Below are 20,727 nucleotides of genomic sequence, written 5' to 3'. Positions count from 1 at the left end.
CGTCACTTTCCTCCGTATTCCAGTGTCTTTCTTCCTCCTCTTGCTCCTAACCTAAACTCCTCTAACTTCTGACATGAGCTACAAGGAAGGTGGAGGCGAGGATGGACACTTCAGCATGCAGGGAAGGAACGGGGGGTTGGTAGGAAGGAAGCAATTGGAGAGAGAGAGAGAGAGAGAGAGAGAGAGAGAGAGAGAGAGAGAGAGAGAGAGAGAGAGAGAGAGAGAGAGAGAGAGAGAGAGAGAGAGAGGATGTTGAAAATGAGGTGGGGGGAGAGAGGGAGAAAATACTGGATGAAGGGAAGGAAGGAAGGAAACGGGGAAAGTTTTGGAGATGGGGAAAAGAATGTTTTAAAATACTGGAGGAAGAAGGGCAGGGAAGAATGTTGGATGGATGTAGGGAAGGAAGGAAGAAGACAGGGAGGAGAAAATGTTAAGAAAACAAAAATCCATGAAGGGAAAAGGAAAAAGAGAAAATTTACAACGCAAGGAGGCAAATGTAACAAAAGTGGAGGCTAGACAAGGCAGGAAAAAAGGCGGGAAAATAAGAGTGCGTGACAAGAAGTGAGGAAATGCTGGAAAGATGTAAGAAGAGAAAGGGAGAGAAAAGGAGAATGTGGGTGTAAGGAAGATACGAAGATGTGAATCAGTAGAGAGTATAAAATAATGTTAAAGAGAAGGGAGCAGAATGAATGTGGAGTATGGAGTACAAGCTTTGGAAACACACACACACAAAGAGAGAGAGAGAGAGAGAGAGAGAGAGAGAGAGAGAGAGAGAGAGAGAGAAACGGAAGTGTAATGTAGAGGAGGCAGGTGGGGGAAGGCAACTGTGGAGGAAAGGCAGGTTTGGGCAGGTGTGAGGAGAGGCGAGGCAGGTGAGACACACAGGGAGGCCACTGGCACCAGCACTGATAACGAGCAGCTGATGGCAACGAGGCAGGGGGAGGTAGGGAAGGGACAGGGAGAAAGAAAAGGGGGAGGCACGGGATGGCGGCTGACGAAAGGGGGAAGAAGGGTGAGGAAGGGGATGACAGCTAACACGGGGAGTGAGAAGAGGGAGACTGGGAATAACGACTAAGGTCCGAGGATGGGGAATGGGTGAGGTATGAGAGGAAGGGTGGAAGGGGAAGGGGAGAGGATTACGGCTGAGGTAAGGAGAAAGGTGACAAAAAAGTGGTAAGGGGAGGGGATGAGACTGAGAGAGTGCTGAAGGCAGAGAACAGATGAGAGGTGAGGTGGGGGAAGGGATGAGAGGAGGGTAAAGGGGTGAGATGGCAGGAGGGGAAGGGATGAAACGGGGGAAGGGGAGGGTGAAGGTAAGAATGAGAAGGGGAAAGTCTTGAAGGGCTGAAAGTGATTAAAAACACTAAGGTAGGGAGGAATGAAAATGAACAACGGAGGAGTGGGTAAAAGAGAGAAAACGAAAGGGAGGGGAGATGAATCATGACAAAAGAGGAGGATGGGAGAGGGGGACAAAGATTAAGGTGGAGAGGAGTCAACAGGGGAGGGGGAGAGACAAAGAAGGCACGGGAAAGGGAGAAGGAGGGGTGGAAAGAAGGAATGCTGGGAGGGAAAAGGAAAGGATCACTAAAAAGGAAGCAGAGGGTGGGAAAAGGAAGAGGGAGGAAAAATTAAGGTTGGGAGGCATAGTTAGGACAAAGGGGAAAGGTGCATAGGACTAGACAGGAAAAGAAAAGACTACGGTAGGGAGGCAGGGGTAAGAGGCCAGGGTAAGTGGAAGAAAAGAGGACAGACAAGACGATGGAGCATGGGTAGGGGGGGAGAAGATGGGAAAAGAAGAGGTAAATGGCGTTAGGCAGGGAAAAAGGAAGGGATACAGCTGGGATGAGAGGAAGGGCAGGCAGGAAGAGGTGGTGGGGAGGAGGTTAATGCACGGAGGTTGACTAAGAGAGGTGACAGAGCGGCGGGGGAGGGGAGAAAGGGAGAAAATAAGGGGAGCGGCAGGTGGAGACGGGTGTACAAGGGAATGGGGGGAGGAGGTGAGAGAAAGAAAGGCAGGTGGGGAGGGGGTGTACTGGGGAAGAGAGCGTGGTTGGTGGATGAAGGGTTGCAAGGGGGAGAAAGAGAGTGAGAGGCAGGTGGGTGGAGGGGCAGGTGTGGGAAAGTGAGAGAGTGAGAGAGACGAAAAATGTATGAGTGGATAAGGCAAAGAGGGACGGAGGGATGGTGTGAGGTAGGGAGTGAGGAAGGGATGGTGTGGGGTAGGGAGTGAGGGAGGGATGGTGTGAGGTAGGGAGTGAGGGAGGGATGGTGTGAGGTAGGGAGTGAGGGAGGGATGGTGTGAGGTAGGGAGTGAGGGAGGGATGGTGTGAGGTAGGGAGTGAGGGAGGGATGGTGTGAGGTAGGGAGTGAGGGAGGGATGGTGCGAGGTAGGGAGTGAGGGAGGGATGGTGCGAGGTAGGGAGTAAGGGAGGGAGGGATGGTGTGAGGTAGGGTGTGAGGGAGGTAGGGATGGTGAGAGGTAGGGAGTGAGGGAGGGATGGTGTGAGGTAGGGAGGTAGGGATGGTGTGAGGTAGGGATGGTGTGAGGTAGGGATGGTGTGAGGTAGGGAGGGAGGGATGGTGTGAGGTAGGGAGGGAGGGATGGTGTGAGGTAGGGATGGTGTAAGGGAGTGAGGAGGCCAGAGTGAGGCAAGAGAGAAAGGAAGTGATGCTGGGATGGGCTGGCTACACACAGGTAATAACAGGGAAAAAGAAAAGATAGGACATGAAAAATAGATCAAGAAAAGAGGATCAGGGATGGAGTGATAAAACACACACACACACACACACACACACACACACACACACACACACAGTTCTGTCACCTCTCCACCTCCCACACGGAATTACACGAGAGAGAGAGAGAGAGAGAGAGAGAGAGAGGCGGCGAGCAAAGACACGCCCACCCTTCCCACGCAACTCTCTCTCTCTCTCTCTTTCCTTTCATTTAGGTGCACTTATCCGACCCTTTACTCCCTCATCGCCTCTCCTCCCTCGTCTGTTCCTTTGTGCTCCCTTGATTCCCTGACTTGTTATCATTTCAGGCTAAAAGAGAGAAACAATGAAACGAGAGAGAGAGAGAGAGAGAGTCGATTATTAAATATAGATTAAAAGTAGTGAGGTAGGTAAGAGGACAAGGGAGGAACAAGAAAAAAAAACGTGAGGACGGAAATAAAATGTGTGAGCAAGGCAGGGTGGAGGGAAACATGAAGGAGATAATGTGATAAGGGAAAGAAAACGGTGAGAAAGTAAGAGGGAAATGTAATAACAGTGAAAAAGGAGATGAGTGACACGCGAGAACTGAAGGCCGGAGGGAAAAACTGGAAGGAGGGAGTGAGGGATGGATGGGAGGGAGTGAGGGATGGATGGGAGGGAGTGAGGGATGGATGGGAGGGAGTGAGGGATGGATGGAGGAGAGAGGGAGGAAGTGAGTGACGGGGGTGATGGGAGTGATGAGGTATGGAGGAAACGATAGGATCATGGATAGTCTGAGCGAGGAAGGGATGAGGAAATGATGAGCGTGGGGTGAGGGACTGATAGGGGTGAAGGAGGGAGGGATGAGGGACTGATAGGGGTGAGGGAGGGAGGGGTGAGGGAACCAGCATAGTGGCGTCACTTACCCTTCAGGTGATCAGGTTACTTTACTGCCAGTGCTGGTAGTCACAGTTCCTCTCCCTCCATCACCTCTCTCTTTCCCCCTCTCCCCTCCCGCACACCCTCTCCATACTTTGTCTCACTCTTACTTCCCCTATCGTACTTCTCTCTCCTGACTCTCCCCATTCTACCCCCAGCTTACATGCCTCTACCGTCTTTCAAACAACCCCTGCTTTTCTCCCCGCCCTCCCATTTTTCCCCTTACCACTCTTCCCCTTCCCTCCCTCTTTCCTCTAGTTCTCTCTTCACCCACTTCTCCCCAGTCCTGCTGCTATCTCCTACCCTCCCTCTTTGCCTTCTCTTACTTCTCCCATTTCTTCCCTGAACTCCACATCTCTTCCTTCATTTCTGTTTCCCCGCACCACATTACTATTCCATATCCCTTCATCTGGAATCATCCTGCTTTTCTATCCTTGTCTTTAATTCACTGAATAGCCTTGTTAGTGATAACCTTCCCCATAACAAACAGCTACGAAAGGACCAACAGGTCTGTTGTGCTTTCCTTTCCTTTGCATTTCATTGTTCTCCTTCCCCCCTCTCCTACATTCTCATCTTTCATTTCCATTCTTCATCTTCCCTATTCCTGCCTCCTGCATCACACTTTCCTAACTCTTCCATATTTTCAACAAAGTCACTGTTGCTCTTACCTCCCTATCCTTATCTCCTATCACCTCTTACTATTCTCTTCTTAAACTCTCTGATCCCAGTACCTCCCATGTTTTCCCCAGCAACATATATATCCTGCATACAACACCCCACAATCTTATGCATATACGCTACTCCCAGTCCCAATCCTTCTTTCCTCTAACTCTTTCAGTCCTGTGATGTATGTTTTAATTTTATTTTTGCTGCTAACAGACGGAGTAAATCAGCCAAGGAAAGACTTATTGAACTGGTAGTTACCCGGAAGATGCAGGCTTTATTAACTTCATTACGAGATTCTTCCTGATTTGCATAAGACTCAATGGAAATAGCGAGAAAAAAGTACAATATAATATAAGCCATCGCTTTGGGGGAGTTAAGTATTACTTCATCATTAGCATTTTTATTGTCAGTCATAATCTGTTTCCCACCTACATTTTTCCTCCTCTTTCACTTCTCTTCCCATCAAACTCCCTTTCTAAATCCTCTTCCTTTCACATCCCACTATCCCTCTTCCTCCAACTCCCAGTCCTTCACCTCTTTTGTGTTGTACTCCCTGTCTCCCTTTCCCTCTCACATAGTCGTCCTCAATTATCCTTCTTCACCCCACTTTCTCCCCATCCTCTCCCATCTTCCCTCCTTTCCAACCCTCCACCTCTTCCCTTTTATTTCACACCTTCCTCACATCTACCTATTTGTCTTAACTGTATCTCGCTGTCTCTCACCCCTTCCCTTTCTATTCCACTTGGATCTTCTGCCTACTTTCCACTTCTTTTGCCCTTCACCAACCTTCCACTTTATCCCTCACTCCTTCACCTCTTCCTGTCCCTTCACTCTCCCAGTTCTTCCTGTCTCTTTCTGTTTCTTTTGTCTTTTCCATCTCTTCCTCCTCACACTGCTTTTCCTCTCCCTCCCACATCCCGTCCCTCAGCAGCCCCTGCCCCCAACATCCTTATAAATGTTCCAGCCTTCTAACACAAACTTTTTCTCTCCGTCACAAAATTCTTCCGCTCGTGTCGTGGCTGTATCCTTGTCCTCCTCTCTTACGTGTTCCCATTTCCTCTTTCTCTCTTCCCCCCCTCCCTTCTCTCTCTCTCTCTCTCTCTCAATCCACTCGTGGAGGAAAAAATATCTATGGTAAACAAAGGTCCCTGGTGCGTTTATCGGGCAAGGGGGCAACGCGGAACAAGATGATGGTGTTCACTTTTACTCGGCCTACGACTCCTCTGGGGCGGATGTGGGTCAGGGGCCGAGTGGGGGGCGGGGCGGGGAGAGGCGGGGGGAACTGGAGGTAGAAAGGAGTAAAACGGCGATTGGGAACGGGGAGGGGGAAGGGGGATGGGACTGTATACACACACACACACACACACACACACACACACACACACACACACACAGATGGAGGTGTGGCAAGATGGAGTAATATGGTGCAATGCCTATGTAGCCAATCACATTGTTTTTTTTCTTTAATTGTGCTCACGCTGGTCAGTCTATTCAACTCACGCACGTCGGTCTGGCCGATGGTGGCTGAAGCGCATGGATAATTTTAGGAACGCTAAGTAAAGTAAAATGAAAGAAAGAAAACATGACGCAAGGAAAAGCATTGAGAGAAATAAAGGCGTTGGCTATGAAGAGAGAGTGGACATCAATATGCAGCCAGGCACACCCACGTCTACATAACGGCCCTCGCTCGGTAACCTGTTTTGGGTCAGAGTTCATTCATGGGACGCGACCATGGGTAATACAATACCAGATTCTAACGACCAAATAACCCGTATGGCACTGTATACAACTATAAGTCAAAAATATCTGATCACGGCTCTGGATATGGCAATTGGGTGGAGGGTTGGGAATGTTACGGTGACACACCATCAGTATACGCACGCCGCCATGGCCGCGGCCGAGGTGAGGTGACGCGACAGGGGTAATCAACGATGTCAGGAGGGAGGGTGAGGGCCGGGGGCGGGGCGGGAGTGAGGCCCTGGCCCACATCCCGCCTCCCTGACCTGGCTACAGTGGGGGACGCGGTCACCGCAATGCCTTGCAACTCTTAATGTCACAAAAATAAGAACATGAGATACGAGCACCTCCCGCCCTCTCCCTTCCCCTTCTTCCCAAACCCATAAGAGCTCTAGTCCCACACTCAAGGTCGATCGACCTCATAAGAGGTCAACTAGTCTGACCCTCAATCTAACCCACTGTCTTACCTAGAGTCCTAGACAATCCTATTTACAGCCTCAGACGGATGTTGTGGACATCTTCACCGCACCAACATTATTAACAATACCGTGCTTCATCGAACACCTACTACCCTTAAGCTATCACAACCGCCACACCCACGGAACCATAATTATTTTCTAGGCTATGGTACATCAACATATAATAACGTACTGGAAACTAGGGATACTAGTAACTGCTGTTCATGGATTAACGTCATACTGAACAAATCTTTCTGCAAAATATATACATACAGTATATATATATATATATATATATATATATATATATATATATATATATATATATATATATATATATATATATATGGTAGGTGGGGGCGCATACCATCCACTCACTCGATGTAGTGCTGCTCTCGGATGTCTGACCGTTCCTCTCCTCCATCTTTCTTTCCTTCGATCCTCTTCTATCTTTTTTCCTTCATTCTTTCCTCGTCCTTCTGCCTACGGGTAACTTTACACTCCCCCTTCTGTCTTTCTTTCCTTCATTCTTTCCTCTTCCTTCAGTCTGTCAGTGGCTCTACACTGAGTGACAAGCCAAACGGTTTCCTGTACACCAGGAAACCATTGACTACGCTGGGTGGTAACCATATAACCAAATTTTGGCGCCAGGTGGTTTAGTGGGTAATTATTGGGCTCCAATCGGATTAAGCCGGTGAAGGTTTATATCCAAGGGGTGGTTGGGGTTTACTGCTCTCGTAATGCCACTCAGGGATGAGTGAGGCTGGTGACTCATCTTAAATGTCAGGACCAACTGCCTAGCCCCGGGCTCGTACGCTCCTCGTGGGGTAGTGTAGGACTGGATGATGGATATATATATATATATATATATATATATATATATATATATATATATACACACACAGTATATCCCATTGGACCTCAGTGTCCACAGTATTAGACGGAACTGGGAATTTTCAAACCTTGATAAAGTAGGGAACCCCCGGGTAGGGACCTATGAGCTTTGCGACTGAGCCGATAGGCGGAGGGCGGTACGCTTAGCACCCTCCCATTGCGATGCCTCGGCCAGCAGCTCTGGGATCGAATGGGAAATATATATATATATATATATATATATATATATATATATATATATATATAACTGGACGGTTACTGGGCTAAAATCTGATGAAGGTTGTGTGAAGTAGTTTGATGGCGACAACAAGCCCACCAGTAGTCTGATAACGAGGTGGAGTGAGCAGCACGGTGGATTAAGTGGGTCACCAGTGCAGTGGGGACCTTGAGGCACCGCGTACCCTCTCCCCCTCCCGCGCCCACCCCACCCCTCCTCCCGGCCTCTGCATAGCACCTCTCTCACCAATATACTGGACATCACATCACGTCACAGCCAATCTATCATTCCCTACAACACTCCATAGTAATAATAACCACACTACGCCACACCTTACCATAGCAACACACTCACCACACCCCAAACCTACTTCGCAAAATAACGCAACCTCATCACGCACCACATCAGCACCTCTCTGCATCATCTAAAGCACACACACACACACACACACACACACACACACACACACACACACACACACACACACACACCAAAATATCTATTCCATCCTACCTTTGTTTTTCAACCCTTGCTCCAGCATCTAGTGTGTCTTAGGTTTAAGTGTGCCTGTGCCAACTCCAGGACAGAGCATCCCCCTCGACCCTACCTACGCTGCTAGGAGAGGAGTCAATATTTCCTGTAAACCGCTAACCCACCCCACCCACACGCAGGATTTACCGGGGAGCCACCTGTAGCGTGATCAATACTGCTGCACCCGACACCACCTGCCCCACCCACACGCACACCACCTGTCTCACACACACACACACACCACCTCCACCACACCCAACTCAAACCCACTCACTTCCCTGCCTCATTCACACTAGGCTATACACCCCAGCCTACATTCACTTCCCTGGTCTACTCACACTACATCTCAGCTCACACTCACTTCCCTGCCCCACCCACACCGACACCACCTGCCCCCACACACCATTTCACATATCGTATCCCCCTTCCCCCCCCCCCCACACACACACCACACCCGAGCCCACAGTCACATCACCTGCCCGTCCCACACTCTATCCTCACCCATATTACATCGTTTCTCTCTCTCTTTATATGCGTCCGACTTTAGATGCTTAGCATCCCGTTCCCTCAGACCCAGAAGCACTCCTACTTGCTACACACATCCGCACGTCACCACACCCCCATCAGCGCTCACTGTGCCTGTTACACTCAACAATGACGTCCACATTTTCACCCCGTGCCAAAACCGCGGTTATCAAGACACCCATATAAGGCAATACTTGTCCTATTCTGGCATTTACGTTCACACACACACACACACACACACACACACACACACACACACAGTCACTTGGAAAGTCTTCCATCTGTGTCACCGCCCACATCTCACAACGCTATCCCCGCCCTGGTGCCATGCCTGCCACAGCACACACCCAGCCCACCCATTGCCCACACCAGTCGAGAAGGTACGGTAGCTCGGCCACGGTAACCGGCGGTCCCTTACCCCGCTGAGGTCTCGGCAGGAGGAGGCGGGGGGCAGACGGCGGTGCACCAGGCCTCGGGCTGTGGTGGGGTTGGGGCGGCCTGCACCTTCCACCAAAGGTGAAGGGCGTACCCACCCACAACCTCCACCCACCACTTCCCGGCTACCTCGCTCTGGAACGGTGCGTGCTGACTCTCCCCCTCACCCCCCGCCCTCTTCTGCACACACCCTGCTGCTAACTCACTCCAACCTCTGTATACACACACACACACACCACTGGTGACACCTGGTCTGGCCGTTCAGCACAGCACACTCAGCCCAGTAACGCTGCGGGTGGGGAGAGGACAGGGAGGAGCGCCCCAGCGGGACTCACCACATCAATGCTTGAACAGTGCTTGTGATGCACGCTGGTATCGACCCCCTCCCCGCCACCTCAGCCTCCACCCCACGCCACCATACCCACCCGTCCTGCCACACCCACACTAAGCCCACCACCATACCACACCAAGCTCGCTCTGCCACTCCAGTATACCGGTACCCAGTCGTTAGGCCAGTTACTTTTCCTGCCACATCATCCAACCTCAGCCTCTCCACCATATCTTATATTAAATACATTTTGTCGTCCCGAACACACCAAACTGCCCTTAGTATACATTTGCACTTTATCCAAAACATTGTTCTTGTGATCACAATTCAACATCCACCCAACACTGCCACACCCATCTTAAAAAAAAAAAAAAAAACTCGTCCCCGACCTTCTACCAGGCCACCACACCCACTCAAAACTTCCCCACCCCATTCGACGCCACCCAACACCACCACACCCCATCTACCTTCACACACACACACACACACACACACACACACACACACACACACACACTACCTAGTCCATACCAACCCACAAATCAACACATCACAATCACCTGCGCTTCACTTCACCACAGCCTCCTGCCTACCACCACACCACAGCACTACACTCACTACAGGGTGATGTGCCTGGTGGGACGGGAAGTACGCACAGGGAGGAAGGAAATGAGAAATGCGGAAGGGTAAAGGAAGGGAGGAAATGAGAAGTGCGGTAGGGTAAAGGAAGGGAGGAAATGAGAAGTGCGGAAGGGTAAAGGAAGGGAGGATAAGAGAAGTGCGGCAGGGTAGAGGGAAGGAGGAAAAGAGAAGTGCGGCAGGGTAGAGGGAGAAGGGAAAAGAGAAGAGGGGCAAGGCAGAGAGAAGAAGAAAAAGAGAAGTGAGGAAGGGTGGAGACAGGAAGGGAGGGAGAAATGAGGCACGGCAGAGGGAGGGAAAAGTGAAGGATGGTAGTAGAAGGATGGGATTGAGAAGTAATGCAGGACAGAGGAAGAGAGACAGAAAGGAGGGAGGGAGAAGGTGAGGCGGAGTAGAGGAACGGAGGAGAACAGAGGGAGAATGGGAGGGAAAAGCGAGGCAGAATAGAGGGAGGAAGGGAGAGAGAAGTGAGACAGAGTAGGAGGAGGCAAGCCAGGTGATCGGCCTTGCAAGAACGGGAGGAGGAAGCAAATTTGGAGACATGCCAGAACAGGATGGAGAGGGACGAAGTGAGGAAGGACGGGGAACAGGAAGGAGGGAGGGTGAAGGCAGAGGTGAACAGTGAAGGAGGGAGAAGAAGATGGGGACTGAGAAGTAGACAAGAGAGACCCGAGAGAAGTAAGGCAAGAAGAAAGGATAGTGAGGAGGAGGGGCTGAAAAAAGAAAGGAGTGGAATGGGCAGGAAATGAGACAGGGTGAGGGGAAACATAAGAATGGGCAGAGAATAGGTGTGAAAGTGGGCTATGGGGAATAAGTGAGGAAGACTGAGAAAGTGGAGGAAAAATGGACAGGATGAAAAGGAAGAGGTGAGAAAATATAGGAAAAGTGAATATGGATGAGATGTGGGGGGAAAAAAAAAGAAGGATGCAGTGAGAGGGATGGGAAAATGAAAGACAAAGAAAGTAAAAACGGAGTATGAGAAGGGAAAGACAAACAAATCAGGAAAAGGAGAAGGACGCGAAAGAGATGAACAGAGGGACGGGAATGGAAGGCGTCAAGACGGATGGACAGTATCACCTGACGACACTCATCACCCTCCGTCCTCACTCTACACACCCACTTAACTCATCTCACCCACTACCCTACTCACCTTATCTAATCTGACCTATTATCATCCAATCAATTTCACATCCATTACCACCTCACGTACCAAATCTCACCCACCCCACTCATAGGCTAACCAATATTCACTTCGTCAACTTCCTTAACAGTCCTCATCCATCTTATCCACCTTCATTAGCTATTCATACTTCCACCCTCTACAGTTCATACACTGACATCGTATACTTGTATCTCTCCCAATCCAGCCATTTCATCTTGCATGCCTACGCCCACACCTCCTCGCTCCGCCCACTTTCACCTCACACATCATCCACGCCACCATCACCTTTCCCAGCACACACCCGATCCGCACCCACCTTACCTCACCAACACCTTCCACTCATTCCCATCCTGTCACCAACTCCCGCACACTTTCACTCCAGCACCTACTACCTCCCACAGTCCCTCATTCCAACACATCCTACATACTCCAACTCCCATCCCACCACCACCTCCCACACACACTCACTCCTACGTCCCCCACCAACCACCGCCTGCCACCCTCCTCTGCTCCCCATATTCCTAGCATAACTATTGATTCTCAGGCGATATCAGAGGCATGTAGGGAGGAGAGAGGGAGGAAACGATGACTGGAGACGACACAGGTGTGTGTGTGTGTGTGTGTGTGTGTGTGTGTGTGTGTGTGTGTGTGTGTGTGTGTGTGTGAGAGAGAGAGAGAGATGGGACATTCGGGAGGGAGAACGAAGAGATACTGAGGAATATAAATAAGGTAATACAAACATTAGGGGAGGACAGGAAGAGAAATGAAAAAGGGATTAAGAGGAGGGAAAGGTGTATCATGACTGAGAAGGGACGGACAAGATGGGCACGCAGTAATATAAAAAAAAATGAACGTGAAAAAAAAATGGGTAGAGAAAATGAAATCTGGCAGGAAGGCATGATAACAGCTTTGAAAAGACAGCAAGGGATGGTAAGGGAAGGGCAAGGGAGCTGACTGAGATGGCAGAAGATGGTATGGGGGAGGATGGAACGTGATATAAATGAAAGAAAATAGGGAGAGGAGAAATGGAGCGAAGGGGAAACGCAAAAGGAACAGAAAGAATACGTATAAGGAAGACGACGAGAAGTCATGATTAAAGAACTGATGGAACGAGAAAAAAAAAAAAAAAAAAAAAACAGTGGGAAAGACAGGGAGAGAAGAGGCACAAAATAAGACCGTACGAAAGGGGGAGGGCATGGGACGGCGAGAGGCAGGGAAAGAGGAAGGAAGGGGTAGTTTGCAGATATTTAAATGTGATGGGATTATGAAGGTTAGAAACAAGGAAGTGGTGGAGAGACAGAGGGGAAAAGGAAGTCTGGAGGAGGTGAGGAAATGGAATGATGTGGGAAAGATTCCAGGAGATGAGTAATCCAATGGGAATGGAAGGGAAAAAGAATAAGAACAGCACCAGATGGGAATGGGAAGGGCCAGCAGGAGAGGGGTATGGGGCAGGGGGGTGTGGCAGGAGAAGGGAGAGAGGACGGTCGGAGCCTCCATCAGAATCTCAGGTATCGACTGGCCCGAGTGTGGCTGCGTCAGGTGGTGGTGGTAGGCGTGGCAGGAAGGACACGCCCACCTTCACCTACCATTCCTTCCTGCCACGCCCACCCCATCTGCACCTACCACCCATACCTGCCACGCCCACCGCACCTTCACTTACCATTCTTGCCTACCACGCCCACCCCACCTTCACCTACCACCCTGTTTGCCACGCCCACCCTTGCCTCACAACCAGGTTAGATCCTTTGCACAACACCAGTCTCCCACCCCATCACACACGTCAGTCACAGCCTACACATACCCGTTGTACTTCCTACCGTTCCTTTATATAAACCAGTCACCTGCACCGGAACCACGACACCAGTCTTGCACCTAATAACACCCACTTACACGGTCTCCTTTGCCTATTACTAAACTCACTGTCTTCAACCACAACCAATACCATTACATACTGTACTAGCATGTATATACAGTATTTAACAAGCTACGTCCGCTACTTCATTCAGCCTACAGACAGCCTCGTCCACCTGGTCTTCACAGCCTACCAACCACGCCCTCTATACCAGGTTTGACTCGCATACCAATCACTGCTTTAATATTACTGCCACGCCCACATCACCCGTACCCCCCCACCACTGGCATATTACCCTTACCCCCACCACCCCCACATTAATCTTACCCCCACCACAGGTACATCACCCTTACAATAACCACGCCCATATCATCCTTACCTCACAAAGCCCCTATCACCCTTACCCCGACACCACGCCCACATCATCCTTACCCCCATCACGCCCACATCATCCTTACCCCCATCACGCCCACATCATCCTTACCCCCATCACGACCACATCATCCTTACCCCCATCACGACCACATCATCCTTACCCCCATCACGCCCACATCATCCTTACCACCATCACGACCACATCATCCTTACCCCCATCACGACCACATCATCCTTACCCCCATCACAACCACATCATCCTTACCCCCACCATGCCCACATCATCCTTACCCCGACACCACGCCCACATCATCCTTACCCCCACCATGCCCACATCATCCTTACCCCCACCATGCCCACATCATCCTTACCCCCACCATGCCCACATCATCCTGACCCCCATCACGCCCACACCATCTTGCTCCCGCCACGCCCATGATCAGTGACACTTAACCATGGTACCATCCGTCCTCAGCCCAACACCAGTAATTTACAGGAACACAGTATCACAACTTTAGTTAAGCCAATACCAGCAACAGCCATACTGCTCACAATTCGTTATACCAGTGCCGAACAGTACTGCCAGTTACTCTCACCATCACTGATCAGTTACCCACACCAGAGACAACAGCAAAACTACTGGTAAAAAGACGATCATCAGCATGACATTGCCACACACGCCCACTTGCTGGAAAGCCCGTGTGGACCCACGTTGGCCCTGCTCACACCCACAACGCCTTTCAAGTGCAGCGGCCCCTCAACACGGAGGCAAGAACTGCTGGTACACTACCGTACCTGCTCTTACCTTACATCGCCCCCCCCCCCCAACGATCCCCTAGTGTATCCACCTCCCACCATGACTCTCTCATGTATCCACCTCCCAAGATGATCTTCCCACTTACCAATATAATATTCACGAACCTTCCTCGCACAACGATTATCACGTATCCACCTCCCACCATGACCCCACGTATCATCTAACATGAACCACACACAAAGGAGTACAAAGGAAAGCAAACAGCAACAGACTGGTCCTTTCGAGGCTGCTTGTTACAGACAAGACTATCACTATGATATCTAATTCTACAAGTTGAAGGCAAGGATGGTAAAGCAAGAAGGCATTCACTTGCTAAGGCCTAACCCAAGGTTTCCCTACCACATCAGTCAACCCATCTACTTTCAAAGGTGGCCATCACTTGCACCATCTATTACGCCACTCCAGATCCCTTTCTTGTTGTCTCTTTGCACACACACAAATCCTCCTAGGGTACCCATACTACTCTCTACCAACTCCATCCCATCCACATGCACCCCTGCAACTCAGCTGCCCTCTAATACAATCGCCGTGCGTAGCGTTGCATCCCACTGTAAGCATCCATATGGCGCACCCAAATTACTCCGCCTCCACATTACAGTAGTGACGTACCACTTCCCCGTCGCGGGTCCCAGGCCAGGTGACAGGTGGAGTGTGGAGGAGGGGGGTGGGGTGGGGAGGTGGCCATGTGGCTACATGGTGCAGCTGCCAGCTTTCACCCCGTAACACTTCCCCCTCCCCTTCCCTCACCTTCTCCCGAGGTAAAGTGCCCGGGAGCCAACCACCACCACCGCCCACCTACCTCTATTATCTACCACCCCTGGCCCTCCCCACCTTTCACTGGAGAAAAAAAAAAAAAAAAAAAAAAACTGCCACTTTCCTGGGCTACCTTATCTAACCCAATAACTCGCTTCATTCTTCACTCAACACCAAACCCTGCCCTTCCCTGCCTTACGCCACACTACAAAGTCGCCTCCCCTTCACTATTCATATTGCACCACAATTATTTTAAAAATGCAATCCCCGGAGGTAGTGTGGTGTATCCCACGGTAACATAGTGTCCGCCTCCCACCCTCCACCCGCCTCACTACACCACCATCCACCTTTACATAACCGTGGCGCCAACTCACCTGTGTGTGTCCTCAGATGCGCCTTCAGGTGTGAGGATTTGCCGTATATCTTGTCGCAGCCGGGAAAAGTGCAGGGATGGGCCCGCTTGTCCTCCACCTTGCTCAAGCTGCTACGGCCACGCCCACGCCGTCCACCCGTGCCCCTCGTGCCGCGCCCCCCGCACGCTTCCCTCCCCGCAGCCTCCGCCTCGCTTTTTCTGCTGTAGTCCAGAGGTTGATCCTCGGTGTGGACGGCAGGTGGAGGTGGGGGCGGAGGTTGGTGAGGGTATGGGTCCTCCCGCGCCTCTGGTCGCTCCGGCTGCACCCGCTTCAGATCCGCCAAGATGCGGGCGATGTGGTAAACTGTTTGGTCTGTCTCAGCAGGAGGGCAGTAGGAATGGTCTTCTGAGGTGGGAGTCTGGGGTGAGGGGGGCGTGGGCGGCTGATACATGTGGTGGGCGGGAGAAAGTGGAGGGGCGTGGTGTGTGTACTCAACGGAAGGAGAGTGTTCAGGGCTGGGGGCGGGTGTGTGTGTGGGCGGTGGGTCGTGGTAGGGTCGCTGTACTGGGATATTGGTTTTGATATGAAGACGTGGGCGTTGGCTGTGGGCATCAAAGGGCGCCCATGGACTGACACGGCCACCACCCTTCATAGCTACCAGACAAGCAGCAGCATGCAGGTCCTCCTCCAGTGTCGGAGTAGCCATAGTGGTCACTAGCACTGCTACAAGTATGAGGTCTCACTCTTAACTCACTACTACACGAGCACGAGGAGCTGGGTGCGCGGCGTACCTCCCCCGCTGACCGTCACTGCTTAACTACGCCTTCACGTGTTCTGCTGCGTCTCCCCGGTATCAGCTGATGGCGAGGCGCACCATGTGGCTGCCGTCCCCGATCCCTTCGCCGATTTATCAGGTTATTTTATTCACATGACTTTCCAAGTATCCCATCTTTACACTTATTTACCCACTATTATGAAAATGTTTCTTATTCACTGTTCTAAGTATTATGTCGTTATTCAAAAGAGGGCCACGATAACACGCACCCGTTTAATGTAATAATTGGCAACTCTACCTCTTCACAACGTACTTTGCTGGGAGACTGATGCACGACACACCGACAAGCTTTTTAAAGTCCCTCGCCTACCTCACCAGGAGAATATATATTTGTAGAAGCAATGTCTTTGTGGGAGACATAAGACGGTGTGGGGGCCGTGCCTGTGACGCCAGTAGGGGAGGCGTGGTTGAAATGGCGGAGTGAGAAGGCGAGAGGCGACCGAGGTAGAGGTGGGAGGTAGGATGAAGCCACGTGTTGTGTCGCAGAGAAACGTGGTCTCTCTGTACAAAGGATTTCCACAATCTCTCTCTCTCTCTCTCTCTCTCTCTCTGTACATAACTGCATCTATGGCCAGCTCCAGTCATGGCCTACTTAATCAGTTCATTGTGAGCTGGTGGGTACTCTAAGGGTGAAGGCAGATGTAATGAGGGTGCAAGTGGGTATCAGGAGTTGAGGTCTGACTGGGTAGGAAGCGGGAAACAGGATGCCAGGCGGATGCTGGGAGCGGCAGGTCTAGTGTTCGAGGATTTAAATGCAGACCAAATTATTGTTGTCTGACGCTTGCATGGTTGAAAGTCGAAAGTGGATGATGCTAGGTGGGTGTGAGTTGTTGGAATCTCTGTAAACTAAGATAAGTGTGTTGAGGGACGGCGCTGTTACCACGGCAAATATTGGATGCCGATAGGATGAGCTAATAATCTATAGGGTGGCTTCAGGAGACCACATACTGGTCAGTAAAAAGTGATGTAAGTCGTGGTTAAGGTGTGCACATGTCAAGACGGCCAAAGTGTATTCGGTGGTTGCCATGGAGACAGGTGTCGTGGTAAATGGTCATCCAAATCTTCACACCTGGTGTGGGTGGTGAGGTGTGATGTGAAATGGAGATGTACAGTATGGTACGGTGGTGAAATGTGGTGTGGGTGGTGAAATGTGGCATGGGTGGCAAGGTGTAGTGTAAGTGGTGAGGTGTAGAATAGGCGGCGAGGTGTGGAGTGGGTGTGGGGTGCAGTGGGGCAGGGCTTGGCGGGAAGGCCACGTCTGCAGAGTAAGGGACAAAGCAGGTCGCTGCCCGCTGCCCACACCTCCACCTCCACCCTCAGGCCAGGAAGTGGGCGGCCAGACTCCCTGCCTTTCCCTCCCTTACCTTGCCATCCCTCCTGCCCTGCACACACACACACACACACACACACACACACACACACACACACACACAGCCGTTGTTCAATTATACTTCACTAGTTCATCCGCTTACATATTTACGAGTATTTTAGGAGACTGAGAATTCTTACTACCAGCCATCATCATCATCATCATCTCTCTCTCCCTCTCTCTCTCTCTCAAATATAAGTATCTCTTTCAGTGTTACTTCCTCTGTTAAGCGAGGAAAAAAAATCTGCTGAAGGCCTGCTCCTTCACACTAAGCAGCTTGTGTATAACTAGAATATGACACTAAGATTAGGATAGCACTGAGGAAAGTTCTGTTCCTCCTACCACACCCTCCAAAGAGTTATGGATTGATCGTTACACCGGCCGCGCATTTTTCGATCTGGTCAGCCTTCATTTCAAAACGGCGCAAGATGGTGCAGAAGTGTGGAGTGACTGAATGAGTAACTGAGTGAATGTATTAGCGAAGAATGAGCGAGTTAGTGAATGAGTAAGTGCGAGTGAGTGAATAAGTGACTGTTAAAGTGGGGAGTGGGTGAGTGGGAAGAGTGAGTGTGTGCAAAGGGTGTGAGTGATTGAGGAAAGTGAATGCGTGAGTGAATGGGGCGTGAGCAAGTCGGGAGGGGTTGAGTGGGAAGCAAGTGAGTTGGAAATGCGTGGGTCAATGAGGAGTGAGTTAATGAGATAGTGGAGATGAGTGATTGAGGGAGTGGGAAGTGATGAGGAAATCAGTGACAGTGGGTGAATGGGAAGTGAATGATTGAATGAGGGAGTGGGGAGTGAATGACTGCGTGAGGCAGCGCGGAGTGGGCGAGCATGTGTTGAGTGAATATAGTGAAAGAAATAAGTTAGGAGCGAGGAAACAGTTGATGCAGGGTTGGACAGTTACAATTACAATTAGCTACTTTTAGTTTTTAAATCTGTCTGACATCTATAATTCCAAATACATTTGGGGATAGCAACTGCATTACAGTTACAAGTACTGCAAAACAAAATCAATTATAATTCAGTTATAATTACAAATATCCAAATTTGGGAAAAGAAATAGTTTTGGATAAGAAACAAACACTAATTTTGCACTGTATGGATGTCCTTTATTTACAAACAGTGGCATAAACTACAGTAATTTGAACACAAATATTAAGGTTTAATTGTTGTTGTTGCTGATAGTAAATAAAACGTTGGTAGTTTTTCAAATAATTCACTATTGCACTTAATCAATAACACTGAACGGAAAGAAGTAACACGAAGTTGAGCTCTGTTCGCAGTGAAATAATTTCCGGCAATGCTGAAAACTCGTCCCGATGGAGCAGATGTAGCGTTTGACCTCCCTGGCAAGGTTCCTCAATGGATGCAAGGCTTGGTCTCGCCATTTCCGATTGAAGGGGGACAAGGAGCTAGGCCAGGTCCCATGAGAGAACAGACGTTCAGGACAATGGCAGGAGAACTGTCAAAATGCGGCCTAGGTGGGTTAATCCTGGGGCATATTAATCCCATAATGACAGCATGGTATGGGGTTAACTTACCAGTGCCACTTTCCTCCCCTTTCACAATTACAATTAAATTAGTTAACTTGTCACTTAATTACAATTACAGTTGAATATTTCAATTTCATTTTCAATTACAACTACAATTACAATTATGATATTTCTTTCATTAATTAAATTTCAGTTACATTGCAATTACAATTACTCCAACCCTGCAGTTGAGCAGGGATAGAATGAGTGAGGACAAGACAAGTGGGAGTGAGGGAAAAGAAAATGGAAATATTGAATAAGAACATAAGAAAGGACAACTGCAGTAGGCCAGTTGACCCATGATAGGCAACTCCAACAAGTGTGACTAAGAATAGTGAGGAAGAAGGCTCTCCCCCGCCCACCAAATCCTTCAGATGAAACCGGCAGGAAAAAGTGAGAAGGAAAAACACCCAGTGTAGAAAAACTGACGTGAAATTTTTACTAGAAAAGTGTGAAAAGAGAAGAGACTATTGTAGTGGAGCCTGAAACAGGAAAAATGATGAATCAGTAACTAGGTGATTTTTATATCCTTTCCTTACTTGTCATAATACGTATCTAGCCTATGCGTGAAATTATCAGTGGAAAGGACAATAACTGCATTATTAGATAGCTTATTCCCTTCGTCCACTACTCTATTTCTTAACAATTTCTGTATATTTCCTTACTAAAACAGAAATTAATCTAGCTTCAAGCCATTAGGTCGGGTTCTATTCTTTATGTTCACTTTTAGTACCTTGCTATTATTTCTCTTATTTATTCCTTTCTTCCACGTAAATCTCCAGTCAAGTCTTCCCTTACTCTACGCCTCTCTGGTGAGTACAAATGTAGTCTCTTCAGTCAGTCTTCATATGAGAGGTTCTGAATATCATGTATCATTTTTGTCATTCTTTGTACATTTACTAACAAATGTATATCCATTCTATAGTACGGACACCAAAACTGCACTGCATCGTCTCTAAACGTGGCCTTACTACTGCTAGTAATTCAGTATTACTGGTACTTTTATAATACGTCCTATTGCTCACGCTCTGCAAAATCAATCCTTGGACCCTGTTTGATTTATCCCTCGCATTAATACACTGTTGGCTTCATATGAGGTCCTTACTAACCATAATTCCTAAATCTCTCTCGCAGTCCGATTAGTTAATTTCTTTAAGTGCGCGTCCACACGTGTACTTGAAAATATGTTGGCAACACGGCTGGCAACATGTTCGGGAACATGTTTGCAGCAGTATTTATGCAACAGGTCAACTCTGGAACTGTCTACCTCTGTCTGTATTTCCTGCTTCCTATAATCTCCAGTCTTTCAAAACGCAGTGTGGCCAGGCATCTCAAAATGATTGGATCTTGAATTGAATTTGGCTCTCTCTTGTATTTTGTTTCTCATGGAAGGAACAGTTATTGCGGGCTTGTGGCCTTTGGTTCCTCCTCCTTCGCATAAAAAAAAAAAAGATGAATACAAACATGTTTCAGTGCAGCTTCGAACACTAGCAGTAGAGGTGATGGGATAAGTATGTCCATACGAGGCAGCTGAGACTTCATCATGATCTAGAGGCTGCTGCTCCCAAAATGTTTGCAGCGTGTTCGTTACTGTGTTGTTTACATGCTGCCAGCAC

General features: G+C 49.4%; 1 protein-coding gene across 1 annotated transcript in view; it reads right to left on the bottom strand.

The window, feature by feature from the left end:
• The window catches only part of LOC145414856 (uncharacterized), an 80,391-nt gene extending 64,298 nt beyond the window's left edge, over positions 1-16,093 (bottom strand). Inside the window, exon 1 of the mRNA XM_080284276.1 lies at positions 15,397-16,093. Within this exon, the coding sequence (XP_080140402.1) occupies positions 15,397-16,081 (685 nt within the window). The 5' untranslated portion in view covers positions 16,082-16,093. The remainder of the gene's footprint in view (positions 1-15,396) is intronic.
• Between the last annotated feature and the right edge of the window lie 4,634 nt (positions 16,094-20,727).

Source organism: Coenobita brevimanus, chromosome 101, assembly GCF_032717465.1.
Source record: "Coenobita brevimanus isolate Jiangsu-jjx chromosome 101, ASM3271746v2, whole genome shotgun sequence".
Classification (NCBI taxonomy): Eukaryota; Metazoa; Arthropoda; class Malacostraca; order Decapoda; family Coenobitidae; genus Coenobita; species Coenobita brevimanus.
The sequence above is the reverse complement of the archived record's forward strand: the minus strand, read 5'-3'. Positions and strand labels throughout refer to the sequence as shown.